We start from the raw sequence: 18,382 nt of genomic DNA, 5'->3' as shown, positions 1-18,382 counted from the left end.
GAGTGGGAAAAGTAATTTTTACCCCTACGCTATCCAACGCTTTCCCTACTGTTGCACGCTTTGGAGTGGGAATAGTAATTTTTACCCCTACGCTATCCAACGCTTTCCCTACTGTTGCACCCTCTGGAGTTGGAATAGTAATTTTCACCCCAACGCTATCCAACACTTTCCCAACTGTTGCATTGTCTGTAGTTGGAATAACAATTATAACCCCTACGCTATCCAACACTTTCGTTACTGTTGCACCCTCTGGAGTTGGAATAGTAACTTTCACCCCAACGCTATCCAACACTTTCCCTACTGTTGCCTTGTCTGTAGTTGGAATAGCAATTATATCCCCAACGCTATCCAACACTTTCCCTACTGTTGCCTTGTCTGTAGTTGGAATAGCAATTATAACCCCTACGCTATCCAACGCTTTCCCTACTGTTGCACCCTTTGGATTGGGAATAGTAATTTTTACCCCTACGCTATCCAACGCTTTCCCTACTGTTGCACCCTCTGGAGTTGGAATAGTAATTTTCACCCCAACGCTATCCAACGCTTTCCCTACTGATGCAATATGTGGAGTAAGTATATATATTAATTTATATGTAGAGTTTTTAATTTATTTTAAATGTATATGTATTAGTTATTGTTTTTTAAATATGTTTTAATGTTTATATCTATAATTTGTTAAATTATATGTATTTTTAAATAATTTTTACATTATTATTAATACATTTAAAAAATGATATTTTTTACTTCAATATTTTTGTACTACGATATTTTTTTTTAGATATTTTTGTACTTACCTTTATGTAGATAGAACTTTGATATTTTTTATGTCGATATTTTTGCCCTCGATATTTTTGTATGTCTATATTCTGTCTGTCGATATTATGTCATAGATCCGGCCCCTAGTCTTTCTGTTGTCTCACTGCAGAATATGACCCCTGAACTGGATGGTATTGTGTAAGTCCTTGGTAAAGAGGGGGAGGATGAAGCTTTCTTAGTTGAAATGAAGCTACACCAGTGATTCTCCTCACAAGACCTTTCCAGACGACACTGTGTGGCAGCCTTGGGGGAGCGCATCACAAATGTGGGGCAGGGGAGGTAGCATGTCACAGGTGTGGCCTGGGGGGGGAGTGCATGGGAATTTTTATCGTTGCCTGCTTAGTGCACCTCTTCTGGTAGAGGAGAAAAGACTTTCAAATTAACCCCTTCCGCGCTAATGACAAAGCCAGCTCGTCATGGGCGTTACCTGCGCTACGCGCATGACGAGCTGGCTTTGTCACAAACCGCGGGTTTTTTTTCGAATTTCAGCGCGCAGCGGGAAAACCCGCTAGTGCGCGTGCGGTTAAAAACACCCACATTTATAAGTGGCGTATTCTAAGTCAGGGAGGGAGGAGTGTTTCTGGTCATGTGTGTTTACAATTACCACATCTTGTTTGTGCTGTTCACCAGTCTTTCCTCATAACGCATTGCTTCTCTGTTGCATTGTTTATTTTAGCGTAAGGAATGACCTTCATTCTTCCTTTTTTAAAGGTTAAAGTCTGTCACAAACTGGAGCTTACACAACCTCCTACGCTGAAGAATGTGATGTGTCATTTCTTACTCTATGTGGGAGAACCTCAAGTCAACATTCTTCTCACGAAATCAATAAAATAGATAAAGCATTGTCTTCATATGTGACATGTTGTGTTCTGACAACTTGGTTAGCAGAAGAGAATCTCCTCTATTGTCGCCACCTCTTAAAATCCTTTATCAAATTCAACAGGTCTGTCTTTATAAAATACCCAGGTTGAAAGTGCTACACCTTGGTGTCTTAAATGTCTATTTGTAACCCACTGATTTTCACTCACTGTGCCACTCCAGACAGAGATCGGCATTTTTCAAATCAGCACTGGTCCAGTTGGATATGAGCCAATTTAACCATGTTTAGAGGAAAGATCACATGCAATTTAGCACTAGTTAGCAGTGATAAAGTGCTCAGAGTCCTAAAGCCAACAAAAACGAATTCAAAGTCGAATTCAGCAGAAAGTAGGAGAAGGAGGGCAAACAATTGGGCGGTGACCCTGCAGAAAGGACTTTTTTCCAACATCAGGGAACTCTTTTCTTCTCAGGGTCCAGGCCGGGCCTTGCTTGGGTGATAGAACACAATGGGCAGTGACTGCATGCAGCAACATATAAGTCAAACAGCAAGTTATCAACTCTGGAGGCTTCAGTGCAACTGACCAGCTGGACACCTGCCTTCTGAAGTTAATGGCCCATACAGGCCTAGATAAGTCACATATTGGCTCTAGGATTTTATTTGTCCCGTATAGATAATTCTATACAGCACACCAAATGCATGTTTCTGAGGCACATATTACACGGTACATTATAGTACTCAATATGCTGCCTTTATTGTCATAGATCTCCAGGGCCATCTGTCAGATAGCAGGCAGTAGAACACTGCTGCCTAACTTAGGATGTGATACAGGCACAGGTCCTATCTGCAGTATCGGTCTCTTTTGCATAACCAAATGTTGCATCATCACCTCATCTGACATATAGGAGCAATTTGTATCAGCAGTGTGTATACTTGTGTATTCTGCAAGTGGTCTATTTAAAAGCAATGTTGGGGGAATGCCCCTTCCAGGCAAGAGAGAGAGTTGTACAAGGTACTTTTACTTTGTGCTATGTGCAACATGCACTGTTCCAGGCTTGAGGAAAAAAGCAGCACCGTTATTTATGTTGGCAATAAATATGGTCACAATGGTTTGTAAGGGTGCCGTTACCACGTGTAAAGCTTTGTTTTGGCACCACCATTTCTGAGCTTCAGTTTGAAATGGGGCAACAGGAATGAATGTTCAACTTGTGGTCCTGGGGTTGTAGAATTAGAGGACTCCACTTCACTGCACAGGTTCACAGCATGTCAATGCACCTGTGTTTGCTGAAATTGCGCTGTGTGAAGGACATGCTAGGAAGCAAAGAGCAATGGCTGCCACTTCATGTATCTGATCTTAACCGTGCACAGTTCATGCACTAATCCATGGATGTTCTTAATTAATGTGGGTTCCAGTAAAACCTCTTCTGGGCTGCTCTTGGGCACTCAGTATGTTCACCATGTAACCCTGGATCCTTCTGTAAATGACTCGTTTTATTTCAGCAAGTTAACTATAACTTATGCCCTACCATGCACTGCCTATGACCTCAAATTTTACATCACTTACAACATGTTCACTGACATCACTGAATACATAACTGATGACATCTCAAAATATGTTAACCTTTCTTAAAGCATACTGCATTTCTTCTATTTCTATGCAAAGAGTGCAGGAAAGAGCCCCTTTTTGCATGGTTACATTCCCCACTTTTTGCCTGGTATCTGATGTACTTTGACTACGTGTGCACTGGGTCGCTGCCAATCAGGTTCTCAGTGCCTGTGTTCTTTCCCAAACTGTACATTTGTTTCCACAATTGGCACATCTCTGGCTCACATGTAAGTCCCTAGTAAAAGGTACCAGTGGTACCAAGGGCCTTGTGACCAGAGAGGGTCTTTAAGGGCTGCAGCATATATTGTGCCACCCTTAGATATCCCTCACCAAACAAATGCACACTGCCATTGCAGACTGTGTGCTTTGGTGCAGACAAAACTTAATAGTGGGCATTGCACACATTGTGTGATATGCCCTCCAACCATTTTCTGTGGCACAGGTAAGTCACCCCTCTAGCAGACCTCATAGCCCTGAGACAGGGTGCACTATAGCACAGGTGAGGCCACAGCTGCTTTAGCAATGTGCCCCTACAGTGTATGCGCCATTCACAGGGATTGCAAATGCAGTGGAGCCATATTGAGTTCATGGGCTGGGAGTTTATCATCCCAACTCCACAGCTCCATGATAGCTTACTGAATGCTAATGAGTTTAGTATCAAACTCCTCAGCATAATAAACCCACACTGATGCCAGTGCTGGATGTATTACAACATGCAATCTTAGAGATGCCCCCTGAAAAACAGCCAACTCCCTTGTGTCCAGATAACTGGTCTGCACCAGCCTGCCACACACAGGCATGTTTCTGACCCCCTGAGGTGGCATCCCTTGTGCTCTTGTGGGTCAGAGACAAAGGCTGCTTGGGGTGGAGATGCTTTGGTTGTCAGAGTATGCACCCTGTACAAGCAGGAACTATAATCCTAGTCCAAGTGAGTCAGATACACTTTAAAAATTTGCAGTGCTCACCCTCTGGTAGCTTGGCACAGAGCAGTCAAGCTAATCTAAAGAGGCAATCCGTGCAGTATTTGTGCAACACACACACAGTAAAACAATCCACACACCATGAAAGGATCCCACACTGGTTTAGAAACATAGAATATTATATTCTTAACAAAACAAGGCCAAAACAAAACAATTCAATATATAGCAATTGTGATATTGAACTTTAAGGGAATAAATACAGTGTAGCGCTGAGAAGCAAATAGCGTAAAATGGGTTAACTGGTCATGCTGGACTGGACTGGGGCAAAGTCAAAGTTCGGGCCAACTACTATGTAGCACTGGCTGGCTACATGACCCACACAGGCCCAGGTGAACAAAGTACCATAACTGGTCACATCAGCAAGATGCGTTGTGAGATGTGTCGATGCGGGTTCCCCAGTCGAGCAATACATTAATCTTCTCGTTGTGGTGATGGGGATGCATTGGTTCTGTAGACTGGTGCCAGAGCCCAGAGGCATCACACGATGCATCAAGTTTCTCCACGCAGTTGAGGAGCTGCATTGATCTCACTAAGCTGCAACGAGGGCGATACGCTGTATGAAGCGTCACTTTCAGAGGGCAAAGCAGTTTTTCTGATATGATGCACCAAATCTTCCCCCGCAACAGGCTCGATGCACCGGTTCTGCTACCCAGAGACAAGAGATGCTTCAAAATCCATGTTGCAAGTATCTGGACTATTTTCAGTGAGCCATGCATAGAAAAAGGGGTAGAGACTTTGGTATCCCTAAGTTCCCAGTAACAGGAGGAACGCCAACAAGCCCTTGGAGAACACTTGGCAGGAAGGCAGAGTCCAGCTCTCCTTCAGCAAAGTCAAGGAACAGCAGGCAGCAGGGCAACAAACAGAAAACCAGACATTCCAGATCATAGGTCCAGTTGAGTCCTTCATGGACCACAGCAGCTTCTCTGACAGAGTTTAATTTACCAGTCTAGTAGTGTCTGATTTGAGGGGTCAGAGCCCCAATAGTTATACCCAAAATTGCCATTGATGTGGGGAGTGACTTTAAAGCAGCTCTCTCTCTCAGGTGCAGAGGTCCCCCTTTCTTTCCAGCCCTGTCTAACGGGCTATCTTTTGGGGGTAAAGCACCCTTTGTTTGGGGACAGGGCACACTTGATTAAAGTGAAGTATTAGCCCTTCCCTTCAATCTTGCCCATGCAAGGCCATCAGAATGTAGTTGTATGCAGAGGGGTACTCAGATAAACCTATCCTTCCTGTCTTTGGGTTGTCTAGATTAAATGCACGAAGTGTAGCTGTCACCCACACCACACATGTATTGGAGACAGACTGTCAGGCACACAGATCAGTAAGTGTAAAGAAATGTCCACTTTCTAAAAGTAGCATTTCTAAAACAGTAATATTACATCCAACTTCACAAGTAAGGAGGATTTATCATCACCATTTTAAAGATATGAAACATGGAAAAGCTACTCCTGCATGATCAGGAATTACAGCTTAAAAATATATTAAGGAATTCCTGATGCTAATGTTTGAGAGGGGTAGGCCGCACAGTAGTGAAAAACAAATGTCACGGTTTGTCACTACCAGGACATGCAAAACCCAACAGTACTTGTCCTACCTTTTACTTACATATAACCCTGCCCATAGGGCTACCTCGGTTCTACCTTAGAGATGTCATATATGTAATAAGAGGGTAGTTTAAGACTTGGTAAATAGTTTGAATTGCCAAGTCGAAGTGGCAGTAAAGTGCAGACACAAACCTTGCACTGGCAGGTCTGAGACAGGTTTGAAAGGCTACTTCTGTGGGTGGTGCAATCAGTCCTGCAGCCCACTAGTAGCACTTAACTAACAGGCCCTGGTTATATGGTATACCACGTTACAAGGGACTTGCAAGTAAAATAAATACCTCAATCAGGTAGACACCAATTACATACATGTTTTGGGAAGAAGCACATGCACTGTAGCACTGATCAGCAGTGGGAAAGTGCTCAAAGTCAGGTCAACAAAAAGATTCAGCAAAACGTGGAGGTTAAAAGCAAAAAGATTGGGGGAAGACCACCTTAAAGATGGCAGGTCTAACACAAACCCTTTAAGGTGACAGTAGAATTTCAATGTTTTGGGACTGGGTATTGAAAGCAAAACATTGATGCATACTTTAACAAATCACGATCTGGATGAGACGCCCTCAACGTGCCCCTTCCAAATAGCGATTCGTTATTGGTTCCTAAACTATTTTCCGATTTGGTAACATTCTAATGTATTAGTTTACAATCTTCTATCGAGTAGTTGTTCCGGTCGGAACTACTTAAGAAACATATCTTGGATTCAGAGGCACCTTAATCCTAAACATAACTAAGGCTTGCACTAGCCTTACACCCCAAATCAGAAGAAATGTTGAGAGCCTTTTAAAAGGTACTTGATTGGTTCAGCGTCAATGCTGAAGGAAGAAACAGATGAAACATTTAAAGGAAAGAGGCAGAAACAAGAATAGAAATCAGATCAGGAAACAGACTTTAGTTAGAGGAGATAGCAGGGAAAGGAATCAGATCAGGAAATAGATAATGTATCCAGAAAATGAGATGCAAAACATCACCATGATCCCAGGAGCTGGAGATGAGGGGTTTTCAGTTTCTTGTGAATATATAACGAGTGTGACTTTGTATCCCTTCTGGAAAGAGGCTAAATAGGGAGGGGGCTGCTCCAGAGAAGGTTTGAGTGATGCTTGATTATTTTTTGAGTTTCTTCAAATCCACACCTAAGGTTTTTTTTGTTCCTAAATTTCTTCTGGCTTCCGAACTTTTATGGTAGAGTGTAAATATTCAAGTTGTGTAAGGAGGGTGGCTTTACCATCCATGTAGGACAGTTGACATTTAGTTTTGGATTCATGCCCCTATCTTTCTGTACCTATTTAAACAGTACAATGATTATCAGACGGCGAATATGAGAGAGAATATAAATAAAATTAATTTCTGGACTGTGTGGGTCTAGAACCTTTGACACTTCCTCCGCTGCACACATCAGCATAGAGGGAAAATGATTCACCTGCACACCCTCTATAGATACTGAAGTATCATGCAGAAATATCTAACAGAATCATCTATTATACGCTGGGCAGATGCTTAATCAACCCGTCTATTTATTTTTTTGGTATGGCTGTGAAATGTTTTATTTTCAATTACATCATTGGGTGACATTAATCGTTTTTCAGTTTCAAGAACTTAAAAACATTTATGATTTTTCAGTTTGCTTTTTGGCAGCAATCTCTTATTGCAGGGCAACTTCTGCTAAACGTTAATTTGCAGTTTTCTTCTAAAGCAATATATTTTGCTTGGGAAATGACAACAAAAAGAAAACATGCAGGATTTTTCCAGTTTCAAGTCCTATTCTTGTACATTTCTTCTTTGTTATTTTTTTTTATAAAACACTGATTTTAATTCATTTGCCTGGTGCCAACAGCAAAGCAGTGTTTTTGGGGGATTATTTAATAGGATGGCGCAAAGTGATGCAAAGCACTGTGTTAATGTTAATGTTAAGTGGCATTTGTATAGTGCATAATCACCAACGGTCTCTTAGCGCTTATGAGAGAATTAGAAAACCATACCAGCAGGTACTTATCACCGAGCTCACCCAGTCAGAGCTCATCTTGTCCCCCGGCCTATGTGAACAAGAAGGTCTTTAGTTTGTTCCTGAATGGAAGGAGGGTGGCTTTCCTACGTAGACTCTCCAGCAACTTATTCCAAAGTTGAGGAATCAAAACTGAGAAAGCTTGTCCACCCATGGTGACTTTGTCCAACCATGGACAGGACAGCAGGTCTTCCTCGGAAGAGAGGAGGACACGACCAGGCACATATCTCCTTAGGCGACCTTTAATGTATTCCGGTGCCAGACCAAAAAGAGCTTTGTGTGCAATACATAGGCCCTTAAACCTGGCCCTCTGCTTAATTGGGAGCCAGTGAAGCTGCTGCAGTAGTAAAGTGGCATGTTCACATCTTGGGAGCTTAAAAATGAATCTCGCTGCGTCATTCATTACTACTTGCAGCTTACCTAACAGCTTGTCTGGCAGCCCAATATATAGTATGTTGCCGTAGTCCAGTTGCAACAAAATCAGTGCCGTCACCACACTGCACAGAGTTGAAAGCGATAGGAGGGGTTCCTGTTTACTGAGATGCCTCAATAGGCCCACATAAGTCCCTACCACAGTGGCCACTTGATTTTACAGTGTACACTTGGCGTCTAACTTAATGCCCAGTCTCTTCACAACAGGTGCCGGTATGGCTGTAGTTGCCAGCTCTTGTGGCCAAAAGATGTTAGACCAGGGATTACCTCCCATGGTGATGGCTAGTACCTAGGTCTTACCGGGATTTACATTAAGTGAGTTGGCAGTCATCCAGTTCATTGTAAAACTAAGGATGTTCTGTACAGGGGAGTGCGATTGAAGAGAGCTGTCAATACGGAGGGTCAATTGAGTGTCATCCACATAGTTGAACACTCAACAGTCCATTTGTGCAAAATCCGCCACCAGTTGCTGGAGGTAGATGTTAAAAAGTAGTGGGGACAGTGCGGATCTCTGTGGAACTCCAAAAGACAGTGCACCTTTACTGGGCAAACATCCCCCTAGCTGAACCTTTTGGGTCCGGCCCTTCAAAAGTAGGAAATCCTTTGATATTCCACACCAGAGATTGCCAGCTTCTGAATCCAAACCAACAGTTGGGCATGGTTCACTGCGTCGAATACAGCTGTTAGGTCCAGCAGGATCAGAGCAGAGGGCTTCTTCTTGTCAGCCGCAAGCCTTAGCTCCTCCAGCACTGCTAGCATCACCAGCTCTGTACTGTGGTGGGCCCTAAAACCCTCCTGTCGCACATGAAGCAACTGATGTTCCTCTATGAACAGGGAGAGGGTTTTGTGCATATGTTGTTCCACTACTTTAGCCAGGAAGGGGAGCTTAGATAGAGGTCGATAATTTTTCAGGTTATGAATGCCTGCCCCTGCTTTCTTCAGCAACAGGGTTACCATAGCTTCCCTGAGATTGAGTGGAACCTTTCCAGTTGTCAGGGATTGGTTAATCAAGGAGAGCAGATCCCTCCCCAGCACAGGAAGAATCTTCTTAAATAACCTTGGTAGGCAGGCATCCTCTGGTGAACCAGACTTAACTCTGGCCATATGCGAGATAAAGAGTCTAGTCTAGCGTCAGAAATATGGAGAGCTTCTCGCCCTGAGCGATCAGTCGTTCTTCAACTGGCAGGGGGCATGGACTGATAAGGGTGTTACTTATATCCATTAAAATATCCTTGATCTTATTTAGAAAGAACATCTGTATCTTATTACTATCCTCTGAATTGTTAGTAGTCTTCCCAGTAGTATGCTGTGTCAGATACTTACCATTCTAAAACCCTGAAGACACTACACAAAATAGAGCAACACCCCTCAAGCACCTGTGCAGCCATTAGTAGATAACTGCCATTGTGTTAATTGACATTTTTTCTGTTACAGACAAAGAGGGCTTGTGTCCCTATGAAGCCGATACCATAAAATGTACATCCCCATTACAGTCAGACGAGTGCCTAAGTGACGGCTCCTGTCCTGCAGCGGAAAAGTGTTGCGGTGCCTGTGCCAAAAAGTGCACCAAACTTCCGCGAGGTATGCGGGTAATCTCCTGGTCTACTGTTCAGTTTCTATTTTTGGTAAATTCTGGTGGGGTTTCTTCAGTGTTTTCAAAAACTTAAAAAAGTAGTGTTTTTATGGTGTTTATGGAATGTTTTGCTTTTATTAATGCTTGTTTTCTGTGTATGGACTGTCTACGCACACGGAAAAAGAGGTAAAAACACGGTTTTACAAATAAACTTATTGTAGTACACCATACAATAATTCTTAACCCCTTCGGCGCTCATGACCAGCTCAGCTCGTCATGGGCGTAACCTGCGCTACGCGGATGACGAGCTGAGCTCGTCACGTAACGCGGGTTTTTTTAAATCGCAGCGTGCAGCGGGAAAACCGCTAGCGCGCATGCGGTTAAATGAGTCTTTGGTTATGTGTGCTCGCTCTTTCTTTCCACTGAGAACGTTAATCTGTGAAAAGGACCTCTCAACATTGGCACTTAAGACGGGCATCGCCAAAACAGGCAGTACACAATTTTCTAACTCTGGCCACTGACATAGCTATCCATGCCAATAATGATGCACCTAAACATTTTGATTTCTGGGACAGGTACTTCATGAACCGAGTGCACATGCCCTCAGTTACAGAAGCAGTCAAAAATGAAGAAGTACTTTTAAAAATCTGGAGTAAAAATTCCCCTTTACTGAAGGGATCTAGAACTTGTACAGAGTCCCTAAGTGAGGCTTCATTGACTTTAAATACGATGCTTGGTGAAGGGATATTTCTAGGCATCATTGCAAGCCATTTCTCATGCACTGTAAAATAACATTTCCTGAATTGTTCCTCAACATTTTTTTGCTTACCAAGTCGCAAGAATTCTAACATGGAACATGTTGCAGTGCCAAAGTCACTGAAAGTGTCCCCCAGCCTACTCTCAAGGAGATGTTTCAAATTTACAACAACTACGCTGAACACTTGGTTTTGGGTTTTAGCATTCTCTAGTTTCTTTCATTATATCCACTACAGTAGTCATGTTTTCCTGTAAAAATGCAGTAGAGTGTACTTTTTTCACATCACTATCAATATCCGAACAAAGATCTTCACATTTCTTGCTATTGCCATCATCACTAAGCAAAAATGTTGTAAACGGTCGTCACATGGATAATGTAGCATTCAAGATCTCTAGGACTGAGAACCACCAGCTAAATAACAGAGTTCAGATAACTCTTTCTTCAATGCCACACAAAGCACAAAATAAGAAATATATGCGTTTTAGTTCCTGTGCATAACGAAACAGTGCACCAGAATGGGCTACAAAGTCAATAGCAATCTTCATTAACTCTGAAGAATGTAAAGATGCTTTCAGCATAACATCTAGCAAGTGGCAAACATCTCTTACAGGGAAGCACTTCTGCTCAGGTATCGATTTTGACAGGTCATTGCACTCCTTTTTCATATACATAACTGAATTACTGCAAATACAAACAATATCACTCCAATCTTTGTAAAACTTGGTAAGAACTTTTTGCAGCAGCATTGCAAGTGACACTGTGTTCCATGTTTTCCAAACTTCTAGTGTCATATTTTCACCACTATCTCGGATACTTGGTGACAGCACTCTGTTCACATATACCTGTCACTACACATTGCATTGAATGTTTTAAGCCTGGGGTGTTTGGCAACACACCTACTATCAATACTGACTCACTAGAAAAGGGGGCTGATGTATCAAAGGTTTTCACTCATGCTCTATCTGTGGGTAAGTGTGATGATACATATTGTGAAAAATTCTTATGAAACCAGGCATTTTACCTATCAGTGAACGAATCAAACATAGCCAAAATATCAAATATGATGTTGATATTTCCGGTATCTCTACAGTTTATAAAATATTCAAATAAGACGTAAGACATGCTTCTAAACCCTGTATCTTTAGAACAAAGACCACAAAACAGAAAAAGGCAAAGGAAGAAGAAACAATATTTTAGTGATATCCCTAAACAACACAACTCAAGTAGAATAATGTTAGCCCAGTCTTTCTGGCTCCTGCTTTGTATAATAACGGTACATGGTATTGGCCCCTTCAGGAAGAAATAAAAATGACTCTTTCACTCACCTTTTACTTTCGATGAATGGCATTTAGTTTGGGGTTGCAAAGGTGTTTTTTCAGTGTTTATATGCTTATTGGTGAGGGCTATTTTCCTTTCGGTGGGGTTTTGTCAGTTATTATAGGTTTGAACCTAAACAGGTTAGAATACACATATTACATATAATAGGTGAAGAGGTGTGGCCCAGATATTGGAAGATGTAGCTAATGTTAGCACATGGCATCACTAAGAGAAACATTCCAAAGATATGGGGAGTGAATTGACCTCTGAGTGTCCAGGACTGGGAAAATGATTTAAATTGGTGCCAGTGGGTGGAGCAGCTGGTCTACCAGAGTCGGGGTTACCCACGAAAATGTGAGAAAATCTGGGATCAATAGCGTGCTAACAGAGAACTGTGAATGACGATAGTGGGAGGTTGTGGTTGTGGGCAACTCAAGAATTTGATGTATAACAGGATGATTTGTTCAGTCTGGGATTATTTTGCACGTGGGTGCTGTATATTGTTATTTGTTGGTAACTGATATCGTCACATATCTGCTGTTGTGTACTGAGCAATTGTTTACGAACTGAGGAGTGCTGCAACAACCATAAGGAGCTGTTTATTTGTGCATCCATGACTGTGCCTGAGACCTAAAAACATAAAATCTGGAAGGACATGTAGCAAAAAATAAATGTATTAGGCTTGGCACCGCGGTCGGTCAAAGAAACAAGGAAAAGGTGGTGTGACCTCCGGCCTCGCATTAAAGAAAGGGTTGCAACATGCCTGAGTAAGTCCCAGGCCACAGAAGGTGGTCCCTCAGCTGTACCCCACCCACAACACTGGAGGCAATGGTGGAGACTACCCTGGAGTCAGAGGCAGTTGTTGATTTTTGCATCCTTGACACTTCTGCAGTTGCACAATTGCAAAGTAAGTGTACCTTCATATAACTTTATACTATATGCATGTATAAATAGAGCTCATACAGGCAGTTCAGTTTGGAACCATTACACAGATAAAGTATCCCTTATGGTGCATCATGGGACTTGTAGTCAAATAATCATAAAGTGCAGTGAGTGTCAGACACTAATTGCATCATATAGTAGAACTAAAAACAAAACGGGTCCCCCATGTAACAAAAGTAATAGCATGTCTATTCTCCAAATACATGCCACTGAGGAAGAAATTGAATCCTCAGATTGTGAGAAGAACAGGTCCAAATGGAGGAGGGAGGAGCAGGATAAGGTGAGAACCTATCTACACCACCTCATGCCCACGCCAGTGGTACGTATTTCTTCCCACAGTCACCTTCATATAAGGATGACATCCAGCTACCCACTCCAATCCAGCCGCATGTTTTGAGGCCCTGACACCAGCATACTGCAGGGCAAGCTCTTTGGTGCTGTAATACACCTTACATTCAGTCCCCTACTGGGTCCGGGTCAAATACCAAACAGGAAGCGCAGTTTAGTGGTATTGAGGCATCCATGCTGCAAATTCAGCACCTGCAGCACACAGAAATTAAATGCATAAACTGCGTTCCATTCAGCATGCAATATCAGTGGGCTTCGATACACTAAAATGGACAACCTCACTGATGTCATAGCTAAACTATACACACAGATGGCAGAGGACACAACCATCCAGAGACTGAGAGAGAGGAGCAGAGCTGTGTTGACGTGTGCCTTAAAAAGGTCCACTGGAAGGCTTGTACATGTCACCTCAGCCTTGTCACAGTGTGCTGTGACACTTCAGGCAGAAATAGGGCCCTTCAGTGGGGATGTGTTGAGGAGCCTTGACCACGATGCCACTGCACTGGTAGCCATATAAAGAATGCAAGTTGCAAGTGAGGTGATTGAGGAACAACCTGACAGTGAGGAATTGTTGAGTGTCAGCATCATCTCTGCCACAGATGCACAAGTGCTGTAACGCACTAGCAGCCGTACTTCAGAACCTCCACCTGGTGGCATGTCCCATATTGGACATTTTTTACAGGAAAAATTGAGGGTAGGGATGCTGGGGTGCCTATATATTTTGTTTAATGTTAGATAGGTGTTATATTCAGCCTTCTTGTTGATGTAATGTTTCATATATTTATGTGCAAACCAGTTTACCATGAAACAGTAGTGAAACATGTGACACATCCGGTTTACTTTGATCACTCAAACTATTGTGCAAGTATTTTGTTTCAATAGGTGTAATTAATCATGACTTAGCTTGCAGAGAAAGGTTTAGTAATGTTGCCCTGCACCTTCTCCCTTCCCCTGCTCTGCTCTCCTCTGTTGGATGCTGAACTGGGGGTACAGGTTGTTCATCGTCAGATTCAGAATCTGACACTGCAATGTGTAGGTCTCTGCTGCATACAATGTTGTGTAGTGTGACATAGGTTGCTACCATCTTACAGGCAATTTATGGTGCAAAGTGCAGGTCGCCCCCACATTTGTGCTGGCAACAAAACTGGGATTTCAGCAGCCCAACTGGCCACTCAATGACAATTCTGGGGGAACGATGTGCTGTGTTATATCCCCTCTCATTCTGTTTGGTGAGAGAGAGGTAGGGTGTACGAATCCATGGGTGCAGGGCATATGCACTGTCACCTGAAAAACATAAACATAATTTAGTGTGAGTCAACATGCATTTTGCGTTTATTGGGCAATTACATATTCAATTGGACATGTATTTTCTGTTCCTAATAAATATCCATCATCAAACGCCCCTCTTTCCAGTTGTCTGTGAAATCTGCAGTGCCTAAACATCTAGGAGTCATGGGTGCTTCCGGGAACAGTGATTTTGTTTATGGGCACTGCATTCACCTTGAATGGTAAGGGAATGGGTATTATTGAGGTTCCTAAATAAATATTTAATATGGGATGGTGGGCATATGGCCACATGTATCCTATCTATACACCCTATCACCTGGGAGAAATTTGCAATCCTGTAAAATTACAATGTTGTATGCTGTATTTCTTGCACGTTACTGGGCAGGTATATGTAGAGGTGGTTGTAGATTAGAATGGCATCTAGTAATTTCCTGAAGAAACAAAATAGCGTACTCCTAGACACCGTTCCTGTAACAGCTATCACATCCTGGTAACTACCACTGGCCAATAGGTTTAACGAGCACAACACCTGCACATTAGTGGGGATGGGGATTTAAAAGGTCTATGATATCCAGGATGACTGTGCTACTTAGCCTGTATTGATAATAAAATCCCTCTTCTGTTTGTTAAAAATCTATCACTTTGGCTAGCATTCCGACTCATTGTATTACTCCCTCTGTGCCACCATAAACAGAGACCTGTTTTATGCAAATCAGTAATGATCCTCATAGGAACAGCTCAACTCTGAGACAAGGCCTCATGCAGCATCACACTGCCAAGTGCAGCCATTGCTTACCTGGTGAACCTTTTATAGTATCTGCACCTTCATATCCCTGTACATGCCCATAATTTACTGTCATCATATGCCGAAATATAGCATCATATGCCTACGACCTACCATCTTATGCTCATGAGCTGTAGACAACTACACCCAGTCATGTGACCAGAGGCAGGCTGCAGGTGACACATGGCTTAGGAAAGAAGATGCCAACATTTTAAAAGCTGCATTTTCAGAATTGCAATTTAAATTCTGACTTCACCATAAGTTTAGATTTTGAACTGTGATTCCAGAGACACTGGACTTGGAGATTTCATCTCTTCTTCATAGGAATTTACACTTATAAAATGTAATAAGTTAATCCTAATGTCATACTACAGGAGATATAGGCCTTGCAGTAGTACAACACAACTTTGAGAGTTTTTCATTATCAGGACATGTAAAACTTAAAAGTACTTGTCCTGCCATTTAAATTCACTGCACCCTGACATCTGGGATGCCCAGGGTCTACCTTAGAGGTGATGTACATGTAAAAAAGGAAAGGTTTGTGCCAGGCAAAGGGTTTATTTTACATGGTCGGTATGGCAGTGTAAACTGCACATACAAGCTCTGCACTGGCAGCCTTGAGACATAATTAAATGGCTACTTTAGTGGGTGCACCAATCAGTGCTGCAGGTGCATTAGAAGCATTGATTTGGAGGTCCTGGGCACATATAGTGCACTGTACTAGGGATATATAAGTAAATGAAATATGCCAATTGAGTATGAGCAAGTGCTACCATGTTTAGATGAAAGAGTGCATGCACATTAGCACTGGTTAGCAGTGGTAAAGTGATCAGAGTCTTAAAGCCAACAAAAACAAATTCAGCAAAAGTAGGAAGAAGAGGAAGGCAAAAGATTGGGGGATGACCTTACAGAAAGGGCAATTTTCCAATGTCAGGCAACTCTATTCTTCTCAGGGTCCATGCCAGGCCTTGCTTGGGTGATAGAAAACAATGGACAGTGACTGCATGCAGCAAGACATAAGTCAATCAGCAGTTTATCAAACCTGGAGGCTTCAATGCAACTGGCCCACTGGACACCTGCCTAACCTACCAATCCCTGACTCAAGCCTGCTCTCTGCCAACCCACTCAAAAGGGGCCATCCTTGACTGGATCATTTCTAAGGAATCCTCAGTCAAGCTTATCTCCATAGACCCATGTGACTGGTCTGACCACCATTCCATCTCCTTCATTTTACCTGGGACCCGCAAGACTAAGACACCGCAACCGGTGATTCCCAACCTCTGTACCAGAGACACTAAGAACCTCGACCTTATGGAACTGGAGGCTTGCTGCAAATCTGACTCCCCCCCCCCCGCACATAACCACGGTCAGCGACCTAAATGAGCATTACTCGTCGTCTATATCAAACATTCTGGACGATCTTGCCCCTCTAAAACTAAAAATAACACAAATCAAAGACAGGACTGCAATAATAAATGCCTCTCTCAGCAGGGCTCGACTCCGGACCCCTTGAAAGCCGGCCAAGTCCTCCCTATTTTAAAAAAACCATCACTGGACCCAGCTTCTCCGACAATTTCAGACCTATCTCCAATATCCCGCTATTAGCCAAAGTATTGGAGAAGTGTGTTCTACAGCAACTAAGTCAGCACATCAACAACTTCCACCTACTTGATGACTTCCAATCTGGATTCAGACCTGGGCATAGCACTGATACTGCTATGCTCCACATCGTGGACGATGCCCTCCAAGCCCTAGACCAAGGCAAAATCTGCCTTCTAATCCTTTTAGATCTATCCTCCACCTTCCATACGGTCAACCATGATAACCTACTCAAACGCCTCAATCTCAGGATGGGTCGGGATGGTGTGGTCCTAGAATGGTTCAGGTCCTTCCTCCATAACCGATCTCAGAGATTCCTCATTAACAGCAACCTATCAGCTCCCACCCAGGTCACGGTTGGAGTCCCCCTAGGTTCAACCCTGTCCCCCACCCTCTTTAATCTTTACTTAGAGCCACTCACAGAAGTTCTTCGTACCACCAACATCTCTTACCATATGTACGCGGACGATACCCAAATATACATCAATATCTCTTCGCTCGAGGAGATCCTGTCCCTGAATGAGACCCTGAAACTGACTTTCCAATGGCTAGCCGCTAACCAACTCAAACTCAACAAAAAGAAAACTGAATTTCTCCTAATCTCCCCTTGAAAAGCCAACCCGGAGATTCAGATGTGGATCAAGGCCATCACAGCCCTAAACTGCCCGCTGACCATTGTGGACTCTGCCAAATCCCTGGGCATAATCCTCGACTGTAACCTAAACATGTGAGACCACATTAACTCGATGGCTAAATCAGCTAGATTCCACCTGAGCTACCTATGGAAGTTGAAACCTTTCATTGATGCTCCTGTTTTAAAAATGGCAGTTCAAGCACTAGTCATCTCTAGACAGGATTGTGGATGTTCCACCCTTACTGGTCTACCCAAGATCTCCTTAGCACCTCTAAAAGCCTGCCTTAACTCGGCCACCAGACAACTCACCGGCACCAGGAAATTCAAACACATCTCTCCACATATGAAAGTGCTGAACTGGCTCCCTCTAAAGCCCAGAATTCAGTTGAAACTGGCATGCATTACACACAAGGCTCTAAATGGAAAGTCCACTGCTTATCTGGCACAGAAACTATTGGTATCTGGACGAAGCAGGAACTCCCGGTCCGCTATAAACCTCTTACTCCAACCTGCCTTTTTTTCAGAAAAAAAGAACCTACAATAGGGCGTTCACCGGGGCAGCACCAAGAATTTGGAACTCTTTCCCACCCGCCATCAGAAGAATCCCTTCTCTAGCACGTTTCAAGAAGGAGACCAAAACCTTCCTCATGGGTAAATTCCTCATCTAATGCCTGCCCTCAACTGCCCCACTGTGCCTGATGAATCTAAGACTATCGCTTCTTCCCCGGATCACCAACTCTCCCGGCAGAGAATATGTGGGGCCTTTGTTTTTACTGACTCTAACCATGATTGCAATCATACACTTGTATCCCTCTTTTTCCCCTATGTTCTCAACACCCCTGCTCCTCGCCAACCTTTTGTATAGTTTTGTATATTTCTGCACTTTAGAC

The 18,382-nt window shown here is 43.0% G+C and overlaps 1 protein-coding gene across 9 annotated transcripts in view; it reads left to right on the top strand.

The window, feature by feature from the left end:
* The window catches only part of LOC144764028 (uncharacterized), a 1,051,947-nt gene that overhangs the window by 861,072 nt on the left and 172,493 nt on the right, over nt 1-18,382 (top strand). For all 9 annotated transcript variants that reach the window (XM_078650166.1, XM_078650163.1, XM_078650164.1 and 6 more), the window contains one exon: nt 9,686-9,832. In XM_078650166.1, coding sequence (XP_078506292.1) covers nt 9,686-9,832 — 147 coding nt within the window. The remainder of the gene's footprint in view (nt 1-9,685; nt 9,833-18,382) is intronic.

This window comes from Lissotriton helveticus, chromosome 6 (assembly GCF_964261635.1).
Source record: "Lissotriton helveticus chromosome 6, aLisHel1.1, whole genome shotgun sequence".
Lineage (NCBI taxonomy): Eukaryota > Metazoa > Chordata > Amphibia > Caudata > Salamandridae > Lissotriton > Lissotriton helveticus.
Note: the sequence above shows the minus strand (reverse complement) of the source record. Positions and strands in the feature narration are given on the sequence as shown.